The sequence below is a fragment of the Salmo salar genome, chromosome 14 (assembly GCF_965601325.2).
Source record: "Salmo salar chromosome 14, fSalSal1, whole genome shotgun sequence".
Classification (NCBI taxonomy): Eukaryota; Metazoa; Chordata; class Actinopteri; order Salmoniformes; family Salmonidae; genus Salmo; species Salmo salar.
In genome coordinates, this window is record NC_138304.1 from 86659629 (window position 1) to 86686842 (window position 27214).

General features: G+C 43.7%; 2 protein-coding genes across 2 annotated transcripts; one reads left to right on the forward strand and one right to left on the reverse strand.

Annotated features, from left to right (window-relative positions):
- Positions 1 to 5880: 5880 nt before the first annotated feature.
- On the reverse strand, positions 5881 to 9028 carry ccdc127b (coiled-coil domain containing 127b). The gene is made up of 3 exons (XM_014142644.3): positions 8823 to 9028; positions 8257 to 8388; positions 5881 to 7911 (listed from the first exon to the last, which is right to left on the reverse strand). Exons 2-3 carry the CDS (start codon positions 8381 to 8383, stop codon positions 7220 to 7222), a joined length of 819 nt encoding a protein of 272 aa, XP_013998119.1. The 5' UTR covers positions 8384 to 8388; positions 8823 to 9028; the 3' UTR covers positions 5881 to 7219.
- Positions 9029 to 9056: 28 nt separating this feature from the next.
- Positions 9057 to 26281, forward strand: LOC106570380 (succinate dehydrogenase [ubiquinone] flavoprotein subunit, mitochondrial). Its single transcript, XM_014142643.3, has 15 exons — positions 9057 to 9193; positions 14949 to 15026; positions 15220 to 15381; positions 18550 to 18693; positions 20396 to 20560; positions 20750 to 20898; positions 21117 to 21241; positions 23039 to 23207; positions 23965 to 24160; positions 24411 to 24585; positions 24736 to 24854; positions 25020 to 25131; positions 25289 to 25419; positions 25709 to 25822; positions 26027 to 26281. The coding sequence occupies exons 1-15, from the start codon at positions 9134 to 9136 to the stop codon at positions 26111 to 26113; spliced, it is 1986 nt and encodes a 661-aa protein (XP_013998118.1). The 5' UTR covers positions 9057 to 9133; the 3' UTR covers positions 26114 to 26281.
- Positions 26282 to 27214: the final 933 nt, after the last annotated feature.

The window sequence follows — 27214 nt, forward strand, 5'->3', positions numbered from 1 at the left end:
CATCATGGGGAAATCAAAAGAAATCAGCCAAGACCTCAGAAAAGAATTGTAGACCTCCACAACTCTGGTTCATCCTTGGGAGCAATTTCCAAATGCCTGAAGGTACCACGTTCATCTCTACAAACAATAGTACACAAGTATAAACACCATACCGCTCAGGAAGGAAACGCGTTCTGTCTCCTCTAGATGAACGTACTTTGGTGCGAAAAGTGCAAATCAATCCCAGAACAGCAAAGGACCTTGTGAAGATGCTGGAGGAAACAGGTACAAAAGTATCTATATGCACAGTAAAACGAGTCCTATATCGACATAACCTGAAAGGCCGTTCAGCAAGGAAGAAGCCACTGCTCCAAACACCGTGGGGACAAAGATCGTACGTTTTGGAGAAATGTCCTCTGGTCTGATGAAACAATAAAATAGAACTGTTTGGCCATAATGACCATCGTTATGTTTGGAGGAAAGAGGGGGAGGCTTGCAAGCCGAAGAACACCATCCCAACCGTGAAGTACGGGGGTGGCAGCATCATGTTGTGGGGGTACTTTGCTGCAGGAGGGACTGGTGCACTTCACAAAATAGATGGCATCATGAGGATGGAAAATGATGTGGATATATTGAAGCAACATCTCAAGACATCAGTCAGGAAGTTAAAGCTTGGTCGCAAATGGGTCTTCCAAATGGACAATGACCCCAAGCATACTTCCAAAATTGTGGTAAAATGGCTTAAGGACAACAAAGTCAAGGTATTGGAGTGGCAATCACAAAGCCCTGACCTCAATCCTATAGAAAATTGTGGGCAGAACTGAAAAAGCGTGTGCGAGCAAGGAGGAGGCCTACAAACCTGACTCAGTTACACCAGCTCTGTCAGGAGGAATGGGCTAAAATTCACCCAACTGCTTGTGGAAGGCTACCAGTAATGTTTGACCCAAGTTAAACAATTTAAAGGCAATGCTACCAAATACTAATTGAGTGTATGTAAACTTCTGACCCACTGGGAATGTGATGAAAGAAATAAAAGCTGAAATAAATCATTCTCTCTACTATTATTCTGACATTTCACATTCTTTAAATAAAGTGGTGATATTAAATGACCTAAGACTTTTTACCAGGATTAAATGTCAAGAATTGTGAAAAACTGAGTTTAAATGTATTTGGCTAAGGTGTTTGGAAACTTCCGACTTCAACTAAGTATTCAGATCCATTGCTATGAGACTCGACATTGAGCTCAGGTGCATGCTGTTTCCATTGATCATCCTTGATGTTTCTACAGCTCGGAGTCCACTTGTGGAATATCCAATTGATTAGACATGATTTGGAAAGGCACACACCTGTGTATATAAAGTCCCACAGTTGACAGTACATGTCAAAGGAAAAACCAAGCCATGAGGTCAAAGGAATTGTTCGTAGAGCTCAGAGACAGGATTGTGTTCTTGGACACAATCCTCAGAGACCGGATTGTGTCCCCAAGAACACAGTGGCCTCCATCATTCTTAAATGGAAGAAGTTTGGAACCACCAAGACTCTTCCTAGAGCTGGCCTGCCCGACCAAACTGAGCACTCGGGGGAGAAGGGCCTTGGTCAGGGAGGTGACCAAGAACCTGATGGTCACTCTGACAGAGCTCCAGCTCCTCTGTGGCGATGGGAGAACCTTCCAGAAGGACAACCATCTCTGCAGCACTCCACCAACCAGGCCTTTATGTTAGTGGCCAGACAGAAGCCACTCCTCAGTAAAAGGCACATGGCAGCCCACTTGGAGTTTGCCAAAAGGCTCCTAAAGGACTGGCAGACCATGAGAAACAAGATTTTGTTTTGGTTTAAATTTTTTTGCTGAATTTTGTTTAAATATTTTTAGGGGATACTTTTTCCTCCTTTTCCTCCCCAATTTCGTGATATCCAATTGGTAGTTACAGTCTTGTCCCATCGCTGCAACTCCCGTACGGGAGAGGCGAAGGTTGAGAGCCATGCGTCCTACGAAACATGACTTGTCCCGAAGCCACTCCTGCGTTATCTTGGCTGTGTGCTGTTTTTGCTTTGTCATTATGGGGTACTGTGTGTAGACTGATGAGGGGGGAAAAAAACGATTTGAATCTATTTTAGAATAGGGCTGTAACGTTAAAAAAAAGTCAAGGGGTCTGAATACTTTCTGAATGCACTGTATGCCACTTACGTAGCAGACATTTTTATCCAAAGTGACAACAGTCCACACATTTTGGTATGTGACCCCAGTGGGAATTGAACTCACAACTCTGGTGTTGCTAGTGCCATGCTCTTTATGAACTGAGCCACGTACTGGACCAATACAATCAATAAGTACAATACTGTAAAATACAATACACGATTACGATACAGGTGGAAGATGTATGATTGCCATCCCCATGAGCGTACCACCCTCTTTCAGGACATGGAAGACACATGCAATGATTTCAATCCAGACCTACACAGTGTACAAAACATTAGGAACACCTTCCTAATATTGAGTGGCACACCCTTTTTCCCTCAGAACAGCCTCCATTCGTCGGGGAATGGACTCTACAAGGTGTCAAGTGTTCCACAGGGATTCTGGCCCATGTTGACTCCAATGCTTCCCACAGTTTTGTAAAGTTGGCTGGATGTCCTTTGGGTGGTGGACCATTCTTGATACACACGGGAAACTGTTGAGTGTGAAAAACCCAGCAACATTGCAGTTATTGACACAAACTGGTGTGCCTGGCTGGCACCTACTACCATACCCCGTTCAAAGGCACTTAAATATTTTGTCTTGCCCATTCATTTGTGTATGTGAATGGCACACGTACACAATCCATTCAAACAGGCAAAGAGTAAATACAGGACTAAGATTGAATCCTACTACACCGGCTCTGACGCTTGTCGGATGTGGCAGGACTTGCAAACTATTACGGACTACAAAGGGAAGCCCAGCCGCTAGCTGCCCAGTGACACAAGCCTACCAGCTCAATAACCTCTGTTGCTTGCCTCGAAGCGTGCATACTGAAGCCTGTATGAGAGCACCAGCTGTTCTGGATGACTGTGATCACGCTCGCCATAGCCGATGTGAGAAAGACCTTTTAAACAGGTCAACATTCACAAGGCCAGACGGATTACCAGGACGTGTACTCCAAGCATGCGCTGACCAACTGGCAAGTGTCTTCACTGACATTTTCAACCTGTCCCAGGCGAAGTCTGTAATACTAACATGTTTCAAGCAGACCACCATAGTCCCTGTGGCCAAGAACACTAAGGTAACCTGCCTAAATGACTACCGACCCTTAGCACTCACGTCTGTAGCCATGAAGTACTTTAAAAGGCTGGTCATGGCTCACATCAACACCATCATCCCAGAAACCCTAGACCCACTCCAATTTGCATAACGCCCCAACAGATCCACAGATGATGCAATCTCTATTGCACTCAACACTGCCCTTTCCCACCTAGACAAAAGGAACACCTACATGAGAATGCTGTTCATTGACTACAGCTCAGTGTTCAACACCATAGTGCCCTCAAAGCTCATCACTAAGCTAAGGACCCTGGGTCTAAACACCTCCCTCTGCAACTGGATCCTGGACTTCCTGACGGGCCGCTCCCCCAGGTGGTAAGGGTAGGCAACAACACATCTGCCACGCTGATCCTCAACACGGGGGCCCCTCAGGGGTAAGTGCTTAGTCCCCTCCTGTACTCCCTGTTTACCCATGACTGCGCGGCCATGCACGACTCCAACACCATCAAGTTTGCCGAAGACACAACGGTGGTAGGCCTGATCACCGACAACGATGAGACAGCCAATAGGGAGGAGGTCAGAGACCTGGAAGTGTGGTGCCAGGACAACCACCTCTCCCTCAATGTGATCAAGACAAAGGAGATGATCGTGGACTACAGCAAAAGGAGGGCCGAGCCCCCCCCCCCCCCCCCCATTCTCATCGACAGGGCTATACTGGAGCAGGTTGAGAGCTTCAAGTTCCTTGGTGTCCACATCAATAAACTATCATGGTCCAAACACACCAAGACAGTCGTGAAAAGAGCACGACAACACCTTTTCCCCCTCAGGAGATTTGGCATGGGTCCTCAGATCCTTAAAGTTCATTGAGAGCATCCTGACTGGTTGCATCACCGCCTGGTATGGCAACTGCTCAGCCTCCGACTGCAAAGCGCAACAGAGGGTAGTGCGTACGGCTCAGTACATCCCTGGGGCCAAGCTTCTTTGCCATTCAGCACCTCTATACCAGGTGGTGTCAGAGGAAGGCCCTAAATATTGCCAAAGACTCCAGCCACCCTAGTCATAGATTGTTCTCTCTGCTACCACAGGGCAAGCGGTACCGGAGCGCCAAGTCTAGATCCAAAAGGCTTCTTAATAGCTTCTACCCCCAAGCCATAAGACTGCTGAACAGCTAATCAAATGGCTACCCGGACTATTTGCATTGACCCCCCCCCCCCCCCCCCCCCACCACTTTTTTTTCACGCTGCTGCTACTTGCTGTTTATGATCTATTATCCATGCATAATTACTTTACCCCTACCTACATGTACATATTACCTGGGTTACCTCGACTAACCTGTACCCCCGCACATCGACTCGGTATCGGTACCCCTATATATAACCTCGTTATTGTATTGTTGCTCATATTTTTTTACTTTAGTCTATTTAGTAAATATTTTTCTTAACTGCATTGTTGATTTAAAGGGCTTGTAAGTAAGCATTTCACGGTAAGCATTTCATACCTGTTGTATTCTGCACATGACAAAATAAAATTTGATGTCAAGGCTTAAAAATCCTTGTGACATCAATAAGGGATCTTACGTGAATCCAGATGAAAGCTAATTGGTGGAATGGTATCAAATACAGCAAACACATGACAAACACATGACTTCGTTCCATCCATTATTATGAGCCGTCCTCCCCTCAGCAGCCTCCACTGACCCTCATTGTATGTCAGGTGTGGATTCGCCATGCCAGAAGGGTTTTCCCCAGGTGAATGAACAATGAGGATATTTACTGCAATTTTTTGTGAGAACCCATGTCCAAATGCTCCAGACAGGCTTGATGCAAACTAGTGCCTGCTAAACATGGTTTCTTTCATTTATTTTCATTTGATTACATTGTGAAAGATGTCTTCAATGATCACACATGGGATAGAAATGTAATGTTCAGTCAATTTGAATGGGTTGTGCAAGTTTATTGCCTAATGTGAAATCAGTGTAATGTACTACAATTTACAGTACTGTAGCATACTATATTCAAAGGCAATTTTGAAACATGTATCTTACATTTTTGTTGCTATTGGAGTAACTGGTTGTTAAAATAACTAAATTGAGAATATCATTATTTTGTGTTTGTGATTAAACTCATATTTCACAGATCAATTGTTCTGTGGTGAAAGATGTCTTACAAACAAAATTAATGCTCAATGAAAGCTTTTGAATGTAAGACTGGCTGTGTTAAGTGTTACCAGTTTGGAGTTTTGTACTAAGAGTTTTGAAAATTCATCACAAACGTGTGAAAATAGGATCAAAGCGATATAAAAACCTGTAATGAAACATGTTCAAACAGTTTGTATGCTCCTCAACGTCGCTCCCCAGCAACTGTTCAATCCATACACTGTGTCGTGTCTCTGACTTCTTTGATGACGAGCTATTTTGTTTGATTGATTACGTGATTGATTTAAACCATGCAACATTTAACTCGTTAATAATCTGGAGCACCTCGGAAGAGTTAGTTTATATAGATCGGCTATCTCCCGAATCCACTCTTAAAGATCCCTAGATCTTTTATATCAATAGCAGTCAGTCATTAATTATTCTTTACCTAATATCAGTCTCATCTGAACGTCGTAAAATTCTTGGTTATCTGCACGAACCCAGCCTTTTCTATGAATCATCCATACACAAATTGGCTCAATTATTTATTGACTAACTAATTAAACAATTACAGAATATACAATACATTATACAGTAAATACCATCCAATGGACTAAACATTGGTTATAACACGATAGATTCAGAGTGGGGGGGGGGGGGGTGGAAGGAAGGAAGGAAGACAAAGGAATGGGTCTATCAGACATGGGAAGCTATTCTCGCATAAATACATATGCCACTAATGATCGCTCGTTCGGAGAAAGGTAATGCATTGTATTTACGTGAAGCTGGCTTCGATAGTTGAGCTGGTGGTGTGAGGCTCTGGTTTGCCCAGTCGAGGTCGCCATTGTCCTTTGTAGATTCTTCCGGGTTGTTTTAAGAGTGAGATGTGATTTTCTGCTTAGGTCAATGTTCTTACTAGATTTGCTACCTTTCCAGCTGCAGTCTGTTAGGCTGTAATCTTGGACTCACTTCTTCTTGAGTGATCAATAGTTCACACCATTTCACGTGTGGCACAAGCTCTCAGGTTTTCTGGCCTGTAGAGTTGAAATTAGAATTAACCCTTTTTAAAACAGGTGACTTTTCGTCACCGGGGCTTTTATTCAAGAGTGGAAAAGGGGTTGGTTCATTATTTCTATTTACTTGGGCGGGGCCACTGACTGGGCACACGTTACCATAAAACAAACACTTTTAATTTTAGAAGACTAAATCACATTGTTATCTTTTCAAAAGTATTCTTATACTTCGTCAAACATTTTATCCAACATTCAGATGCAAGCCTCATAACTGAGGAACCTGTATAAACAGAGTTAGGGTAACGTGCCTGTATTGTCTTTCATGAGGTCACAAACATGAAACAAAACAGACCGGGTCATAGTTGGCTTCTCCACCAACTGTTTCCACTTTCTCTAAATTAGGAACAATGTTTAATTAGGAGTATTTGGCGGGAGAGTTCCTTTGTTCTAATGTGACCCTCACAGTAGGGGGTTGTTCACATCTCTGCTAGCCAATTCATTGAAAGGGCTAGCGTCATGACAACTGATATACACAGTGCCAGTGTGGTACTTTATTTACATACCTCACAAACACAGGTTTGAGATGAGATGTACTGTATGATGGAAACATTTAGTTTAATAAAAAATAAAACACTATAGGATTCTATGAATAGGATATTGGTCATGCAAATAACATTTTAGGCTCAATAAGTGCTTTACAGGGTTAACCATATTGTTTACAGTTTTTACTTTGTCTTTCAGATACACATTTTTAGATTATCAACAATAATTTTCTGTACTCATTTCAAATGCTTGTCCTTCCTCATAGGACATATTACACATGAATAAATATCACTTTGGGTCATAATCCCAGTGACATCATAGATTGCTAGACTGTGTTTCCAACAATGTGGCCTCTGCTCTCCTGTGTTTCTGTAGTGTGACCTGCAGCTGCCAGTATCTGAGGTAGATCCACATCAGACTACCGTTCTTGCGCTTGTCCGTGTTCAGGTACTGTGCACAGTGGCGGTCATTTTTAAATATGTCCTTGAGGCCGGCCTCCATATCCAGCTGGGCGAGAGCCCGTTCTCTGCCAGCTCTGACCAGCAAGTCCTTCTCCATTTCCAGCCTCTTCTCCCGGGGCACCAGGATGCTGCAGAAAGCCCCCTGCCTCTCCACCAGACCCTCCTCCACCTCCCTCAGAGCGGCTATGGCTCCCCGGTGCCACTCGCTCTCACTCTCCCTCTCCAGAGCCGTGTGGAGGAGGGCCCCAGCTCCGCCAGCCTGCAGCAGCCGGCTCTTCTCCCTAGTCAGGGCCTCCCGCTCCTGGCTAAGCCTCCTGCGTTCCTCCATCAGCTGCTGGCTCTGGGAGGCTATGGCCTGGCGGTAGCCCTGCACGCGGTTCTTCTCCTTCTCCAGTTCCAGCTCCAGGTGGACCGTCTCCCGTCGGTTCTCTCTCAGCGTGTCCTTGTACTTCAGCTCCATGTTATCGCAGATGACCTGCATGCTCTTGTCATACTTTTCTTTCACCTCCAACACTTCCCTCTGTGACTCTCTGGACCATATCCACCCTGAAAGATGTTTGCATTTAGCTTGCTATCTACCTGTGCCTTACAAGTTGTGGATGCACAATGTTGCCACTTACTTAGACCTTATCTTACCAAATGAAAGTTTGTCATCAGACATGCCAATCTTGGATTTCAGGATGTGCATTGAGAGTTAATGCATATGGTAAGACATCAACAGTACAGTACATTTTCATTGGCCTAAAATTGATGTATGTAAACTGAGCACAGTGGCCCTCTGATTGCCCAGTAATGCAGTCAGTAAGATTGTTATTATGTCTAGTCATAACAGGCAACCTGCTCTGTGCTTCTGAAGTCTTGAGCAGGCAACTTGTGTAATGCAGTACTTACGGAAGGCAGCGAGGCCGATCATGGGCACCAGTAGGGCATAGTTCCACTTGTTCCCATCGCTGCCACCACCACCCCCTCTCTGCTCTGGCCTGATGTTCCATTCCTGGGGGTCATTCAGGTTGTTCATCTGGCCTGCAGAGGTAGCATAAATTGAATGAGTGACATCTCTGCATATTAATAATGTGCATGAACTGCTCACAATCTGGGGTAAACTGCACTGGTGAAAATAAAAAATATTGACGCAAAGGCATTTAAATATGGGGTATTACAAATGACCATATTCGTCATGATTCTGACGGGTGCGTTTCTACTGTTCCTATTTACTATCTACATGAACTACAAGTTGACAGAAATGGCTCGATGGTTGACTGTCAAACTGGAGTTTTTTTTATAAGCTTGAATCAGAGCTAGTACGTTAGCTAACTAGCTTTATTTACTGATCTTGGATCGATGCATTCTGAATTCAGTTCCGTTCAAACGAACTTAGTTAATAGGACCTGATACATAACCTGCAGAAAGTGTTAGCTACCAAAAGGAAAGCATGCCTTAAGTAATATTGCAGATACCTTCTGTTCAAGAATGATAAAGTCTCTTCAATCGAACTGCATTCGTCTCTCTTCCGGGTTAAACATAGCGTAATTTCCCAACTAGACTTTGCAGAGGGGAGTTACATTTGAGTTAATTTCAATCAATCAATATAATGATGTAAACCGAATTATGAGTTGTGAAATATCAAAACAGTAATATAGAAAGTTACTTGATGATTTAATAAATATAGAAATGAGGACTATTTATTTTCATTTTGAGATGGTATGCTCCGGCACGTGTCAGAGCAGTTTGGTGACGTTGATTTCCCCAGACGAAGCGAGCACCCATCATGGCCTTGGTGTGTACTACCTCCCGTGTTCTCACCAAAAACATCCTGTCAGCTAAGGCGGTAAGTATTTGGAGATAAACTGTTGCTATAGAATATCACTATGAACTACTTTATCTTTTGGACTCATGAATGTGTTCGTATTCGCAGAAAATTTAACTTTAACCCACCTTGTTTTGTAACATCAGCTGGTCAATGATGTCTCACCATTGACGGAGTTTCGTAGCTAGTTTCCTAAGTATAATTTGCTATGCAATTCTGGGCGCTAGTTTAATTTGTCACAGCTTCAATAGTTTTCATAAATATCCATGGCGATTCTGACGAATAGCTTAATAAATGTAATTTGTATTGCTCGTGTATGACGAGTGAATTAAACCTTGCAGTAGCCATTAACATCAGTGCGTTGAAGGTCAATCAAAACAAGTTAGCTAAGAAGCTGTTAACGATGTGGCTGACCAAGCAGTAGGCTAATGCCCAGTGTTGGCTGAATCTGTGATGAGTTTGTTTGTGTTGTCTGTCAGTCATTGATTTATGTTTGATGACAAATAATGTCTATCGGCTACCTTTCTTTTGAATGCGTGCTGTGTTTCAAGAGGGGATGTTTAAACTATGGCAAATTGGTAACTTTGCTAGCTAATGTTAGCTAGCTAGAGTTGGCCAGTTCTTAATTGTAATAGTGTGAAACTGCAGCCCGGAATTTGGGGCGTTCCCCCCCGAGCACCCCATTGGTTCCTGCATGAACGCCTTGGTTTCATGCATGTTAACATTAGAAGCCTACTCACTAAGTTTGTTTTACTCACTGCTTTAGCACACTCTGCCAACCCGGATGTCTAAGCCGTGTCTGAATCCTGGCTTAGGAAAACCACAAAACCCTGAAATCTCCATCGCTAACTATAACATTTTCCGCCAAGATAGAACTGCCAAAGGGGGCGGTGGTGCAATATACTGCAAAGCCTGCAGAGTTCTGTATTACTATTCAAGTCTGTACCCAAACAATTAAAGCTTCTACTTCTAAAAATTCACCTTTCCAGAAACAAGTCTCTCACTGTTGCCGCTTGCTATAGACCTCCCTCTGCCCCCAGCTGTGCCCTGGATACCATATGTGAATTGATTGCCCCCCTTCCATCTTCTGAGCTCGTGCTACTAGGTGACCTAAATTGGGACATGCTTAACACCCCGGCCATCCTACAATCTAAGCTTAATGCCCTCAATCTCACACAAATTATCAATGACCCTACCAGGTACAACCCCAAATCCGTAAACATGGGCACGCTCATAGATGTCATCCTAACGAACTCGCCCTCCAAATACACCTCTGCTGTTTTCAATCAAAATCTCAGCGATCACTGCCTCATTGCCTGTATCCGTAATGGGTCTGCGACCAAACGACCACCCCTCATCACTGTCAAACGCTCCCTAAAACACTTCTGCGAGCAGGCCTTTCTAATCGACCTGGCCGGGGTATCCTGGAAGGATATTGACCTCATCCCGTCAGTAGATGATGCCTGGCTATTCTTTAAAAGTGCCTTCCTCACCATCTTAAATAAGCATGCCCCACTCAAAAAAATTCAGAACTAGGAATAGATATAGTCCTTGTTTCACTCCAGACCGCCTTTGACCAGCACAAAAACATCCTGTGGCGTTCTGCATTAGCATTGACTAGCCCCCGTGATATGCAATTTTTCAGGGAAGTTAGGAACAAATGTACACAGGCAGTTTGAAAAATCTACCTTAGCTTTTCTAACAGAAATTTGCATCCTGTAGTACTAACTCAAAAAGGTTGTGGGACACTAAAGTCCATGGAGAATAAGAGCACCTCCTCCCAGCTGCCCACTGCTCTGAGGCTAGGAAACACTGTTACCACCGATAAATCCACTATAATTGAGAATTTCAATAAGCATTTCTCTACGGCTGGCCATGCTTTCCACCTGGCTACCCCTACCCCGGTCAACTGCCCGGCACCCTCCACAGCAACCCGCCAATGCCCCCACCATTTGTCCTTCACCCAAATCCAGATAGCTGATGTTCTGAAAGAGCTGTAAAATCTGGACCCATACAAATCAGCCGGGCTAGACAATCTGGACCCTCTAAAATGATCTGCCGAAATTGTTGCAACCCCTATTACTAGCCTGTTCAACCTCTCTTTCGTATCGTCTGAGATTCCCAAAGATTGGAAAGCTGCCCTGGTCAACCCCATCTTCAAAGGGGGTGACACTCTAGACCCAAACTGCTACAGACCTATATCTATCCTACCCTGTCTTTCTAAGGTCTTCGAAAGCCAAGTTAACAAACAGATTACCGACCATTTCGAATCCCACCGTACCTTCTCCGCTATGCAATCTGGTTTCAGAGCTGGTCATGGGTGCACCTCAGCCACGCTCAAGGTCCTAAACGACATCGTAACCGCCATCGATAAGAGACATTACTGTGCAGACCTATTCATTGACCTGGCCAAGGCTTTCGACTCTGTCAATCACCACATTCATATTGGCAGACTCAACAGCCTTGGTTTCTCAAATGATTGCCTCGCCTGGTTCACCAACTACTTCTCTGATAGAGTTCAGTGTGTCAAATCGGAGGGCCTGTTGTCCGGACCTCTGGCAGTCTCTATGGGTGTGCCACAGGGTTCAATTCTCGGGCCCACTCTCTTCTCTGTATACATCACTGATGTCGCTCTTGCTGCTGGTGATTCTCTGATCCACCTCTACGCAGACGACACCATTCTGTATACTTCTGGCCCGTCTTTGGACACTGTGTTAACTAACCTCCAGACGAGCTTCAATGCCATACAACTCTCCTTCCGTGGCCTCCAACTGCTCTTAAACGCAAGTAAAACTTAATGCATACTATTCAATCGATTACTGCTCGCCCGTCCAGCATCACTACTCTGGACGGCTCTGACTTAGAATACGTGGACAACTACAAATACCTGGGTGTCTGGTTAGACTGTAAACTCTCCTTCCAGACTCACATTAAGCATCTCCAATCCAAAATTAAATCTAGAATCGGCTTCCTATATCGCAACAAAGCCTCCTTCACTCATGCTGCCAAACATACCATCGTAAAACTGATCATCCTACCGATCCTCGACTTCAGTGATGTCATTTATAAAATAGCCTCCAACACTCTACTCAACAAACTGGATGCAGTCTGTCACAGTGCCATCCGTTTTGTCACCAAAGCCCCATACACTACCCACCATTGCGACATGTACGCTCTCGTTGGTTGGCCCTCGCTTCATACTCGTCGCCAAACCCACTGGCTACAGGTTATCTACAAGTCTCTGCTAGGTAAAGCCCCACCTTATCTCAGCTCACTGGTCACCATAGCAGCACCCACTCGTAGCACGCGCTCCAGCAGGTATATCTCACTGGTCACCCCCAAAGCCAATTCCTCCTTTGGTCGTCTTTCCTTCCAGTTCTCTGCTGCCAATGACTGGAGCGATCTGCAAAAATCTCTGAAGCTGGAGACTCATATCTCCCTCACTAGCTTTAAGCATCAGCTGTCAGAGCAGATCACTGCACCTGTACATAGCCCATCTGTAAACAGCCCATCTATCTATCTACCTACCTCATCCCCATACTGTATTTATTTATCTTGCTCCTTTGCACCCCAGTATCTCCACTTGCACATTCATCTTTTGCACATCTACCATTCCAGTGTTTAATTGCTATATTGTAATTACTGAGCCACCATGGCCTATTTATTGGCTTAAGTTACCTCATTTGTACTCACTGTATATAGACTTTTTGTTTTCTTTTGTTCTACTGTATTATTGACTGTATGTTTTGTTTATTCCATGTGTAACTCTGTGGTTGTATGTGTCGAATTGCTATGCTCTATCTTGGCCAGGTCGCAGTTGCAAATGAGAACTTGTTCTCAACTAGACAAACCTGGTTAAATAAAGGTGAAATAAAAAAAACCCCAAAAAACATCGTCATGCTTATGTGACGCCTTTGGCTGTGGGTCAAAAAGGAAATAATACTTATCTGAGGTTTTTCGCCCCCGCCAGGTGTGTACCGGAGTCCTCTTTGCTGGCTAACTAGACCCTCTCCATCGTTAACAGAACTGTGGGAAAACAGTTCCTGAAAGGCAGGGGCAAGGGACACTGTCTACCGGTTGCCCCCGCCTCCTTGTAGTACGGCGGTATGCTGGAGTGACACTGTGTGCTAGCTTGCTAGTTAGCTAGCACACGGTGTCGCTCCCACCTGCTGTGTACCGTAGAAAATTGTACCGTCAGGCGGGGGCCTACCGCTAGCTAATCCGGTACACGGGAGGCGGGGGCGACACTGTGCTAGCTAGCACACGGTGTCGCCTCCGACTGCTGTGTACCGGAGTCCTCCTTATGACTTGCTACATAAGCTAGCACACAGTGTCTTTCGGTCCCGCCTGCCAAACACCTTCCCTCGCCATCGTTAACAGAACTGCGGGATAACAGTACTCGACAGGCAGGGGCGAAAGACACTACCGGTAGCTGTAGCTAGCTTCCGTTTTCGTCCTGCCTTCTGTGGGGTTTATTGGCGGTTGGCATCCAACGTTATGGTGCATTACCGCCATCGACTGTACTGGCGCACCCCGGAGTCGTAGCTTAAAAATGTACCAATAAAAGTATAAAGATGGGTTCCTGCAGATGCTGAAATGCCCACATGCAGGAACGCCCTGATATGCGGGCTGCTGTTTGTGTGTTTTCAGGATGTATGCTGAAGTAATAAGCAGGGAAGTTATTTGTTTAGATTGGAGGACAGGGGAGAATATGTTCCTAGAGAGCATTTACCTAGTAATGATTTTAAATCAATCTTTGTCGCAAAATATGTAAATAAGTAACACTTTATACACCCACACATGTATCTCTCGTATCAGAAATATTGTTTGGGATGCTGCTAAGCACTTATGCATGTTGTGAATTATTATTTTTTTCACAGTTACATGGAACTCAAACCGTCTGTGCGCGTGCGCCATTGTACGTACATTTATTTTGTCCCCCCACACCAAACGCGATCACGACACGCAGGTTAAAATATCAAAGCAAACTCTGAACCAATTACATTAATTTGGGGACAGGTCAAAAAGCATTAAACATGTATGGCAATTTAGCTAGCTAGCTTGCACTTGCTAGCAAATTTGTCCTATTTAGCTAGCTTGCTGTAGCTAGCCAGTTTGTCCTGGGATATAAACATTGAATTATTTTACCTGAAATGCACAAGGTCCTGTACTCTGACAATTAATCCACACAAAATGGTCAACCGAATCGTTTCCAGTCCTCTCCTCCTTCCAGGCTTTTTCATCTTTTAACTTATATGGTGATTGGCATTTAAAATAACAACCTAATGTTTATATCCCAGGACAAATTAGCTAGCAACAGCAAGCTAGCTAAATAGGACAAACTAGCTAGCAAGTGCAAGCTAGCTAGCTAAATTGCCATAAATGTTTAATGCTTTTCGACCTCTCCCCAAATTAATGTATTTGGTTCAGTTTGTTTTGATATTTTAACCTGCGTGTCGTGATCGCGTTTGGTGTAGAAGGATAAAAGAAATGTATGCACGATGGCGCACGCGCGCAGCCGGTTTGGGTTCCATGTTAGGCTCCATGTTGCTGCAGCAGTCTCACCTTAATTAATTATGTAACCATCAGCTGGCTGTGTTGTCACTGCATTTTAAAAACATTCAGCAAACTACACTAACGTTAGAGGCCCATAGACAAGGCATAAATTGACTTGACATTTTGTGGATAAGTCCCGTTCTTGCAATTGAGTACTTTATCATAGGCTATGCATGGCTATTGATTAAAGGCCTATGTTCTATATTCTTTCTCCATTTAGCTTCTGGCAGTATCCCAGAGCTCCAGGAAGCTCCACTTCTCCATCTACGGGAAGAACAAGGCTAAAGTGTCAGATGGCGTAAGTCTGCATACTCCATGTTCATCTTTGACATGACTGTATGAATGGATTCAATATGTTTGCACAAAATATATTGTCTTTTAGATTTAATTTGTCTCGGTGCTTGTAGAAACAATTTGTATTATACAACTCTAGCTAGAGAAAATACTGAAATGTTAATGTTTTGTGCTTGTGTTTTTGCTGGTCCCTGCAGATCTCCACACAGTACCCCGTGGTAGACCATGAGTTTGATGCCGTGGTTGTGGGTGCCGGTGGGGCAGGACTACGTGCTGCTTTTGGCCTGTCTGAGGCTGGCTTCAACACAGCTTGTGTCACAAAGCTGTTCCCCACCAGGTCGCACACGGTGGCTGCACAGGTATATCAAGTTATATATGTTCTACAAGATTCAATGGGAAATGACCATGTAACAGCAGGAAATATCACACATTGTCCCCTTAAAACATCTTAGAGAGAGCCCCCGTTTTAAAAATGTTTGCCTAAAATGACATATCCAAAACTAACTGCCTGTAGTTCAGGCCCTGAAACAAGGATATGCATATTCTTGTTACCATTTGAAAGGAAACACTTTGAAGTTTGTGAATGTAGGAGAATATAACACAATAGATCTGGTGGAAGAAAATACAAAGAAAACCACTTATTTTTTTCCTACCACAATCTTTGAAATGCAACAGAAAGGTCCCACATCTAGCCATCACTCTGTAATTCTGTAATTCCGATGGTGTCCACAAGATGGCAGCAGTGTACAGTGAGGGGAAAAAGTATTTGATCCCCTGCTGATTATGTACGTTTGCCCACTGACAAAGAAATGATCAGTCTATAATTTTAATGGTAGGTCTATTTGAACAGTGAGAGACAGAATAACAACAAAAAAATCCAGAAAAACGCATGTCAAAAATGTTATAAAATGATTTGCATTTTAATGAGGGAAATAAGTATTTGACCCCTCTGCAAAACATGACTTAGTACTTGGTGGCAAAACCCTTGTTGGCAATCAGGGGTCAGATGTTTCTTGTAGTTGGCCAGCAGGTTTGCACACATCACAGGAGGGATTTTGTCCCACTCCTCTTTGCAGATCTTCTCCAAGTCATTAAGGTTTCGAGGCTGATGTTTGGCAACTCAAACCTTCAGCTCCCTCCACAGATTTTCTATGGGATTATGGTCTGGAGACTGGCTAGGCCACTCCAGGACCTTAATGTGCTTCTTCTTGAGCCACTCCTTTGTTGCCTTGGCCGTGTGTTTTGGGTCGTTGTCATGCTGGAATACCCATCCACGACCCATTTTCAATGCCCTGGCTGAGGGAAGGAGGGTCTCAGCCATGATTTGACGGTACATTGCCCCGTCCATCATCCCTTTGATGCGGTGAAGTTGTCCTGTCCCCTTAGCAGAAAAACACCCCTAAAGCATAATGTTTCCACCTCCATGTTTGACGGTGGGGATGATGTTCTTGGGGTCATAGGCAGCATTCCTCCTCCTCCAAACACGGCGAGTTGAGTTGATGCCAAAGAGCTCAATTTTGGTCTCATCTGACCTCAACACTTTCACCCAGTTGTCCTCTGAATCATTCAGATGTTCATTGGCAAACTTGTATATGTGCTTTCTTGAGCAGGGGGACCTTGCGGGCGCTGCAGGATTTCAGTCCTTCACGGCGTAGTGTGTTACCAATTGTTTTCTTGGTGACTATGGTCCCAGCTGCCTTGAGATCATTGACGAGATCCTCCCGTGTAGTTCTGGGCTGATTCCTCACTGTTCTCATGATCATTGCAACTTCACGAGGTGAGATCTTGCATGGAGCCCCAGGCCGAGGGATATTGAGAGTTCTTTTGTGTTTCTTCCATTTGCGAATAATCGCACCAGCTGTTGTCACCTTCTCACCAAGCTGCTTGGCGATGGTCTTGTAGCCCATTCCAGCCTTGTGTAGGTCTACAATCTTGTCCCTGACATCCTTGGAGAGTTCTTTGGTCTTGGCCATGGTGGAGAGTTTGGAATCTGATTGATTGATTGCTTCTGTGGACAGGTAACAAGCTGCGGTTAGGAGCACTCCCTTTAAGAGTGTGCTCCTAATCTCAGCTCGTTACCTGTATAAAAGACACCTGGGAGCCAGGAATCTTTCTGATTGAGAGGGGGTCAAATACTTATTTCCCTCATTAAAATGCAAATCAATTTATAACATTTTTGACATGCATTTTTCTGGATTTTTGTTGTTGTTATTCTGTCTCTCACTGTTCAAATAAACCGACCATTAAAATTATAGACATCATTTCTTTGTCAGTGGGCAAACGTACAAAATCAGCAGGGGATCAAATACCTTTTTCCCTCACTGTATGTGCAAAGCTTCAGACGGATTACTTGAAGTATGAGCAAACTACATGACATTTAGTGTGAAGTCACCCAGGTACATTTGGGCAATTCGTGAAGGAGATATTTACATTTTTCTGCAAGAATATTGTCAAATCTGTATACTTGGACTTTGATTTAGCTTTTCCAGTATTAGTAGCCGTATTTTAAGTTCAACGTTTTCATAACTTCATAACTCTCCATATTCTTATCATTTTTGTCCAAAAGCTACATTTTGCGACATACGGGGTTTCCCGATACTCCTGTAAAGCCCAGCTCATTGGCTATCTAGCTAGCTTTGTTTGACCCCGATTGGTGCTTATTTGACAAAGTTACAGTTGATCAAGTGAAGACCGCCCGCATCATCGGTGTGCCATGAAGGCGTCGCTCTCTGACCCAATTTGGTGTCCTATAGGATAAACTACACCCCTAATGATATAGTGAAGTCTAGTTATGTTCTATGATCTCTGAGGAATAAATACGAACGTGATTTGACTGGTTGAAACAACGTTTAGATTTTCAGATTATTTTCTTTGCAAATTGAACGAGTGGAAATACAAAATTGATCGTGCATGCTATATGGACCTTTTTAGGATATGAAAAAGTATTTTGATCTAACAAAACGACACTTCATGTTATCTCTGAGACCCTTTGGATGATAAATCAGAGCAAGATTTCAGAATGTAATAACACATTTCACCTTCAGAGGTGAATTTATAAAACCTATCGCGGTGAAAAATGGTTTTGTTGTTAGGAGCTTTCCTCAAACAATAGCATGGCATTTTTTCCGCAGTAATAGCTACTGTAAATTGGACAATGCAGTTATATTAACAAGAATTTAAGCTTTCAGCCGATATAAGACACTTATATGTACCGACATTTGTTGTTTCTCTAAAATGTGCGATCGAGACAAGGCGCTGCATGATTTACAACTGTCCCGTTGGCAGGACGCCTATCCCTAAGAAGTTTTTAAAGTCATGTGTTGCATAATAAGTCTCATCAACTCTGTTTGCATTATACACAGAAGGCAGCAATGCCATTTTTTAAATTCACAGTGAATTAACCATATCCCACTGCAGTGGCTTTATTAGCCAACATAATGTTTTACACTTGTATTAGGCCTACCTCCGTGCAATATCTACAAAAAAAGGCCATAGTTCAAGTCCTGAACAGTTGTTTTTGCATTTAGGGTGGGATCAACGCTGCCCTTGGAAACATGGAGGGAGATGATTGGAGGTGGCATTTCTACGACACAGTGAAGGGATCTGATTGGCTGGGAGACCAGGATGCCATCCACTACATGACAGAGCAGGCCCCACATGCCGTTGTGGAGGTGAAACACACACACAGCTTTTTAGATATGTCAAAGAAAACAAAATGGTAAAGCAGGATATTCACTAACTTAAATGAAACCATGCCTCTGATGGTTCTTTGTGAAAAACGAATGTTTGGAAAGGTAACCAGCCTCTTGAAAGGGGAGTTGGTAGAAGGGGTCAGTAGGGGAATGTGGCAAGCGTGGGGTAGCAGGTAGCCTAGTGGTTAAGAGCGTTGGGCCAGTAACCAAAAGTTTGCTGGTTTGAGTCCCTGAGCCAACTAGGTGGAAAAGTGTATGTGTCCTTGAGTAAGGTACTTTACCCTAATTGCTCCTTTAAGTCACTCTGGACAAGACCGTCTGCTAAATGACGCAAATGTAATGTAAAAATACATGCTAGTGGTGGTGTAAGCAAAAGTCTCATGCTTAAAGTTGCAATATGCAGAAATTGCTCCGCCGTTTCCTGGTTGCAAAAATTCAAATAGTTGGCCTTTCAGTTTGGGAAAAATCATTGTACCATCTAAACCGCTGGGAAATATCTTTTCAATAACCAAAAATATTGTATTTTCAGCTGTTCGAAGCTGGTGTAACCGATGTGAAATGGCTAGTTAGTTAGCGGTGGTGCGCGCTAATAGCGTTTCAATCAGTGACGTCACTCGCTCTGAGACTTGAAGTAGGGTTTCCCCTTGCGTTGCAAGGGCCGCGGCTTTTGTGGCGCGATGGGTAACGATGCTTCGTGGGTGTCAGTTGTTGATGTGTGCAAGGGTCCCTGGTTCGAGCCCAGGTTGGGGCGTAGAGAGGGACGGAACCTACACTGTTACATTGATGGTGTTGCTGCGGAAAAGGAGGTGGTCAAAAGGGGGGTGAGTGTAACCGATGTGAAATGGCTAGTTAGTTAGCGGTGGTGCGCGCTAATAGCATTTCAATCAGTGACGTCACTCGCTCTGAGACTTGAAGTAGGGTTTCCCCTTGCATTGCGAGGGCCGCGGATTTTGTGGCGCGATGGGTAATGATGCTTCGTGGGTGTCAGTTGTTGATGTGTGCAAGGGTCCCTGGTTCGAGCCCAGGTTGGGGCGAAGAGAGGGACGGAACCTACACTGTTACACTGGTATAGAGAACCGGATATAAAAGATGCAAAAACGAAAGGTAAGAATGGGAAGCATAGACTTAGAAATAGCATACATAGAACAGATCTACTGCTTCTTACGCTTGCTTTCAATTAGTGACAGATCTATAACTCACATTTCTATGTGAATTTGGTTGGGGTGCCCTACATATTGCAGCTTTAAAAGCGCTGCAGCAGAATTCAACGGCCCCTCCGACTTGGCATATTAATAAATTAATGCTGTGTCCTCTATCAGCCCTTCTGATGTACCAAAACGAGTGAAAGTGCCCTTTCAATGCCCTTAATCTTCTCTGCAATGTTGTGTAGGTGCCTTTACGTAGACTCAAACAGTTTGATTTAATACATTCTGTGTAATTAAATAATTGGCTAAAGTGCAAGCGTGTTAGTGTAATTATGTAGCCTATAATTATTTTGGGATTAAGTTGAACACCCCCCCCCCCCCCAATCAGAAAGGATTGGCACAACGTCAAAACAAGCGCTGATAAAATGAAAACATGAATGTATTATTTCTTGGCTAACTTACTATTTCTAGCTTCCTGTTGTGAAAATAACTGAAAGCTGGTGTGCCAGTGATTTAACAGGTCTTTATGTACCCAGCTAGAGAACTTTGGCATGCCCTTCAGCCGTACCGAGGATGGCAAGATCTACCAGAGGGCTTTTGGTGGCCAGAGTCTGAAGTTTGGCAAGGGAGGCCAGGCCCACCGGTGCTGCTGCGTAGCTGACAGAACCGGCCACTCCCTTCTGCACACACTCTATGGACGGGTATGTCACAATGTCTTGACTCAAAATTCCATAATCCACCACTTGCAGTCGTGCTAAATCTCCATACCCTTTCTCTGCTGTTCCTCTGAATCCTATTTTACTGACAAACTCTGCTTTTAGAATCTCATTCTGTCCTGTTTTTGCTGGATTCACTCATCTATCACTCTTCTATGCTTCTCACCTATTTAGTCTCTGAGGTATGACACCAGCTACTTTGTGGAGTACTTTGCCCTGGATCTGCTGATGGAGGAAGGAGAGTGTAAAGGAGTGATTGCTCTGTGTATGGAGGACGGATCCATCCACCGCTTCAGGTCCAAGAACACAGTCATTGCCACCGGGTATGTATCTGGCTCTGTAGTAGATGTTTCTGTAGTGAATACGTTTACAGTTAGAAGGCTTGTTCCAAGTAATCTGGGAGCTTTGTCTTACCACTTATACCAGTTGTAATGTTAACTTTTTAACATCCTCACCCTGAGCAGAAGGTGCCTCCTTGATGACGATGCAAAGTTCTCATATTTTGCCGAGTCTTACTCCTGCCACTCTGCTCAATCTGCAGTGGTTACGGCCGTACCTACTTCAGCTGCACGTCAGCACACACCAGCACAGGAGACGGTAATGCCATGGTGACCCGTGCAGGCCTGCCCTGCCAAGACCTGGAATTTGTCCAGTTCCACCCCACAGGTCAGTGTCAGATTGGCAATAGAGGCCTGTCTTCTAGGGAGTGAACTTAAGAACATTAAATAAACATTTATTTGAGAAGAGTTGATAAACATTCAGAATAGGCCTATCCATTAGAAGTGTATTCTTGAAAGTGTTTCTGTCCTTAGTCTGAAGGTAACTGCTAATTATCATGTGTGTTTCATGACATCGTTGGTGACAATGGCTAGTATCGTTGGTGACAATTAACCTCTCTGGGCTAGTCCCACCCTAGTCAACAGCCAGTGGAATCGCGTGGCGCGAAATACAAATACATCAAATGCTATAACTTCAATTTCTCAAACATATGACTATTTTACACCATTTTAAAGACAAGACTCTCGTTAATCTAACCACATTGTCCAATTTCAAAAAGGCTTTACAGCGAAAGCAAAACATTAGATTATGTCAGGAGAGTACCCTGCAAAAAATAATCACACAGCCATTTTCAAAGCAAGCATATATGTCACAAAAACCAAAACCACAGCTAAATGCAGCACTAACCTTTGATCTTCATCAGATGACACTCCTAGGATATTATGCTATACAATACATGCATGTTTTGTTCAATCAAGTTCATATATCAAAAACCAGCTTTTTACATTAGCATGTGATGTTCAGAACTAGCATACCCACCGCAAACTTCCGGTGAATTTACTAAATTACTCATGATAAACGTTGACAAAATGCATAACAATTATTTTAAGAATTATAGATACAGAACTCCTTTATGCAAACGCTATGTCAGATTTTAAAATAGCTTTTTGGCGAAAGCACATTTTGCAATATTCTGAGTACATAGCTCGGCCATCACAGGCTAGCTAATTTGACACCCACCAAGTTTGGGGCTCACTAAACTCAGAATTACTATTAGAAAAATTTGATTACCTTTGCTGTTCTTTGTCAGAATGCATTCCCAGGACTTCTACTTCAACAACAACATGTTGTTTTGGTTCCAAATAATCCATAGTTATATCCAAATACCTCCGTTTTGTTCGTGCGTTCAGGTCACTATCCGAAGGGTAACGCGTGAGCGCATTTCGTGACAAAAATCAAAATATTCCATTACCGTACTTAGAAGCATGTCAAACGCTGTTTAAGATCAATTTTTATGCTATTTTTCTCGTAAAATAGCGATAATATTCCAACCGGGTAACGTTGTATTCATTCAAAGGCTGAAAGAAAAAAATTGAAGTCTCATGAACGCGCATCTCAGTCTCACTGTCCCCAGGCTGACCACTTACAAACTCTGCTGCTGTACTTTGCCCAGAGACAGCAGACACCCCATTCCACTTCCTGGCGGCTTTAGAGAGCCAATGGAAGCCTTAGAAAGAGTCACGTTACAGCACAGATGCTGTATTTTCAATAGAGCTGCAACAGAAGGACAACAAATTGTCAGACAGGGCACTTCCTGTATGGAATCTTCTCAGGTTTTGGCCTGCCATATGAGTTCTGTTATACTCACAGACACCATTCAAACAGTTTTAGAAACTTTAGTGTTTTCTATCCAAATCTACTAATTATATGCATATTCTCATTTCTGGGCAAGAGTAGTAACCAGTTTAAATCGGGTACGTTTTTTTATCCGGCCGTGAAAATACTGCCCCCTAGCCCCAACAGGTTAAATCACATGGTCATAGAAGTCAGAGGGCTGGCAGACATGTCTGTTTACATACTGTGGATACATACTCATACTATAAATATAATGGGGAGTTAAGTGAAGTCCATCGGTGCCCTCAGTGCTGGTTTCATATAACATATGACGTAATGTAATCCCTCTAGGTATCTATGGAGCCGGCTGTCTGATCACAGAGGGGTGCCGTGGTGAGGGAGGAATCCTCATCAACAGTGAGGGCGAGCGCTTCATGGAACGATACGCCCCCAACGCCAAGGACCTGGCCTCCAGAGACGTCGTGTCCCGTTCCATTACCATCGAGATCCGAGAGGGCAGGTAAGATCACCAAGGCTCTGCCTTCCCTGAGCACCCATAGAAGTATTGTGCTGATGCTGGATAACTGATGTGACTGCATGTGTAACCGATGCGAAATGGCTAGTTAGTTAGGGGTGGTGCGCGCTAATAGCGTTTCAATCAGTGACATCACTCGCGCTGAGACCTGAACTGGTTGTTCCCCTTGCGTTGCAAAGGCTGCGGCTTTTGTGGCGCGATGGGTAACGATGCTTCGTGGGTGTCAGTTGTTGATCTGTGCAAGGGTCCCTGGTTCGAGCCCGGGTTGGGGCGAAGAGAGGGACGGAACCTACACTGTTACACATGCTCTATCAATGTCAGATCATTGATTTAATATGGGCATGCAAATTTTTAAAACAATGTGTCAAATAGATGGTCAATCTAGAATCCATCTATTCATGCTTCTGTAAACTAAAATCGACCTCAAGAATGTTAAATTTTAGTCATTTAACAGATGCTCTTATCCAGAGCGTCTTACAGGAGCAATTAGGGTTTAGTGCCTTACTCAAGGGCACATCGACAGATTTGTCACCTAGTCTGCTCAATGATTCGAACCAGCAACCTTTTGGTTACTGGTCCAACACTCTTACTCTTAACCGCTAGGCTACCTGCTGAATGACAGGAAATGGAATTCACATGGAATCTACCCACAAATTCCAATCGAGATGTTTCCACCTTGCTATGAGTTTCAGGTGTGAAAGACAACTGTCATGCTAACAGACTTTTATCTGTGTGTTCCTAGGGGATGTGGCCCAGAGAAGGACCATGCGTACCTGCAGCTGCACCATCTCCCTCCACAGCAGCTGGCCACCCGCCTGCCAGGCATCTCTGAGACCGCCATGATCTTCGCTGGCGTGGATGTCACCAAAGAGCCCATCCCTGTCCTGCCCACCGTCCACTACAACATGGGAGGAATCCCCACCAACTACAAGGGACAGGTAACTAGCAGCATCCGTTGACAAGAAATGTAATACATTTGCGTATTTTCTTATTAAAAGTCCTATGAAATAACCCTAATATATTTAAGCAAATCTAATGAGACAGATGTAGTGAGTCTTTAAACTGGACCTCTCTTAGGTTTAATGTAATCAAACGATCTTATCATATCATTTATGTATTGTCAGCTGTGATGTAATATGTCTGCTGTACCGCAGATCATTTTATGATTTACTGTCCTATTCTCCACAGGTCATCACCTACACGCCCGAGGAGGGTGACAAGGTGGTGCCAGGGCTGTTTGCCTGTGGTGAGGCTGCCTGTGCCAGTGTCCATGGTGCCAACCGGCTGGGAGCCAACTCCCTGCTGGATCTGGTGGTGTTTGGACGTGCCTGCGCCCACACAATCGCTGACATCTGCAATCCCGGTACCAATTTTCTTCTTTAACCCTTACCTGTATGTCAAGACAAAAGCACATGCATTAATGCATTGTCCCACAACTTCTTAATGTAATGGCCAGGCCAAGGCTCCCTTGGAAAAATAGTTAGACAATCCTGGCAATGTGGTGTTTCTGCAGGAGAGAAGCTCTCCCCCCTGAAGCCCAACGCAGGAGAGGAGTCTGTGGCCAACCTGGACAAGTTGAGGTTTGCTAACGGCAGCATGAGGACCTCCGAGATCAGACTGAACATGCAGAAGGTATGGATTAAAAACAATTTTTAGGGGGGAATGGAACTGATATGCAGCACATCCATATTAGGAATTTACCTTGGATGGTCATCAAATCTACTGGTAATGAGCGTTAAATACTTGTACAGTACCATCACTTCTTTGCTTAACCTTTGTTCCTCTCTCTGTCGTCAGACCATGCAGAACCACGCCGCTGTGTTCCGTACCGGCAAGGTCCTGAAGGAGGGATGTGACAAGATGGATGCCGTCTACCAGACCCTGGACGACATCAAGACCTTCGACAGAGGTCAGCATCTCATTCCCTCTGCTGATGTGATATGAATTGTCTTTCAATTGCCCCATCTCGCAAGGGCAGAAGGTCTTTTGTCCCATTGTTGGGCTGGATTGCAGCAGTGATTATGTTCTGAAGCAGTGTTAAAGTTCCCTCTTTCTTCTCCCCTTAGGTATTGTGTGGAACACTGACCTGGTGGAGACCCTGGAGCTGCAGAACCTCATGCTGAACGCTGTGCAGACCATCAACTCTGCCGAGCAGCGCCAGGAGAGCAGGGGAGCCCACTCCAGAGAGGACTTCAAGGTAAGAACTGAAGAGACAGAAACCACTCATATACTAGCCTGGCCTGCAATGACAATTTGTTGTCTGGCAAAGCGATATTGCTCGTATGCATACGGTTCCATTTTGCTTCATGGTAGGGGCCTCGATGTGGACATGTTTTTTTTGGAGCTGAAAGTAATGCATATGAACACACACTGCTTTTGTCATCACACAAACATCCACCATAAACTATAGGAGCTCTCTCCAGTAGTAGTTGGACCAGTCTGTAGACTGATGTTTCATTATGAAAGATTCCTATGTACCATTGCAGGACCGTATGGATGAGCTTGACTATGCCAAGCCTCTGGCGGGACAGGTGAGGAAGCCCATTGAAGAGCACTGGAGGAAACATACCATGTCCACTGTGGATCCTAAGACGGGAAAGGTAAGTACGCTCACAAAATCAAGTCCAATGCCTAATGATTGTGTTTAACTACAGATTTTCCTAACTTTATTTTTCTAAATATAAATGACAGGATTAATTGTAACATTCTTTAATTCTTAACAACACAATAATAGCAGAGTCTGTGTTTGCCAATGTTAATTTGCTATCACTAACCCATCTCTCCTTTTTGTGCTTCTGTTATAGGTAACTCTGAAATACAGACCGGTTATTGATAACTCGCTTGATGCAGAGGACTGTGCTGCTATCCCTCCCGCCATCCGTTCCTACTAAGCTCATAACTATCCAATGCGGCTCAACTCTTTTATTTATGATCAGAACTTATGCTTTTGCAGTTATCCTTTATGAAGTTTCAACAGGAGTGTCATATTGCTGCTAATAAATACTATAAGTGGACTATTTGATATGTTTGATAATAAACTTTACTGTAAATTGTGCAAACTTGAGTGTTTTGTGTGTATTTTAATCTTCTACCACATTTGCTATAGTTATTTTTGGCAAATACATACATATTTCATATTTAAATATTGAATGATTGTAGAAATCTGTCAAAAGTCAGTTTGAAAAAAAAAAATGACCCCAATTTTTAAGATATCTACACATTGCCAATACAATACAATTTCTTCACTCAGTGGCTATCCTATTTCTAATCTGTTTGTGAAGTTCTGTTTATCTTGTGTGCTTCCTGTTTTGTAGGATTTATCTTGAATAAAGATGCTCAAATAACTCAATCCCTCCCTCCCATCTGTAGTTTGTCAGATCTTCCAAATACCATGTCAATGTTCTATCTGAAATACAATAATCAAAGTCGCTGGAGGAAGCACCAGCACCCTGGAATTAGATGTTTTTGATTACAGAAAAAAACGATGGTTTAGAAACTCTGTTGTGTATTTGAAAATGAAGGCGTTGAGATTAACTTTTTTTGGAGGGGGGAATGGTATGCAACCGTCTATACACTGGTGTGGACCAGTTCATAAAATATTCTCCAAGGTGTCGATTTCCCCAACACAATTTAATGGCGAGAAGGTGGGAAACAACAGATAATATGCGTACTTTCTTTATGAAATACTATTTTCCACCACCATGCTACAGTGGCTACTGCTAGTCCTGGTCCACATTAGTGTTTTAAAACTACATGACCAGGGGTGGAAAAAACTGACTGCTGCAACATACATGGTCCTTGCTCTCTGGGTTCCTTGGGACATTACAACCCTGACATTACCCCCATTGAAGTTGAAATTTAAAAGGTTTAGGATAGAAAGCTATAGGCAACATCCGGGACTAGCATTAGCCACTGTAGCACAGATGGTTGTACAAATCTTTTGACTGTAGCATGTTGGTGGAAAATAGTGTTTCATAAAGAAAGTAGCTATG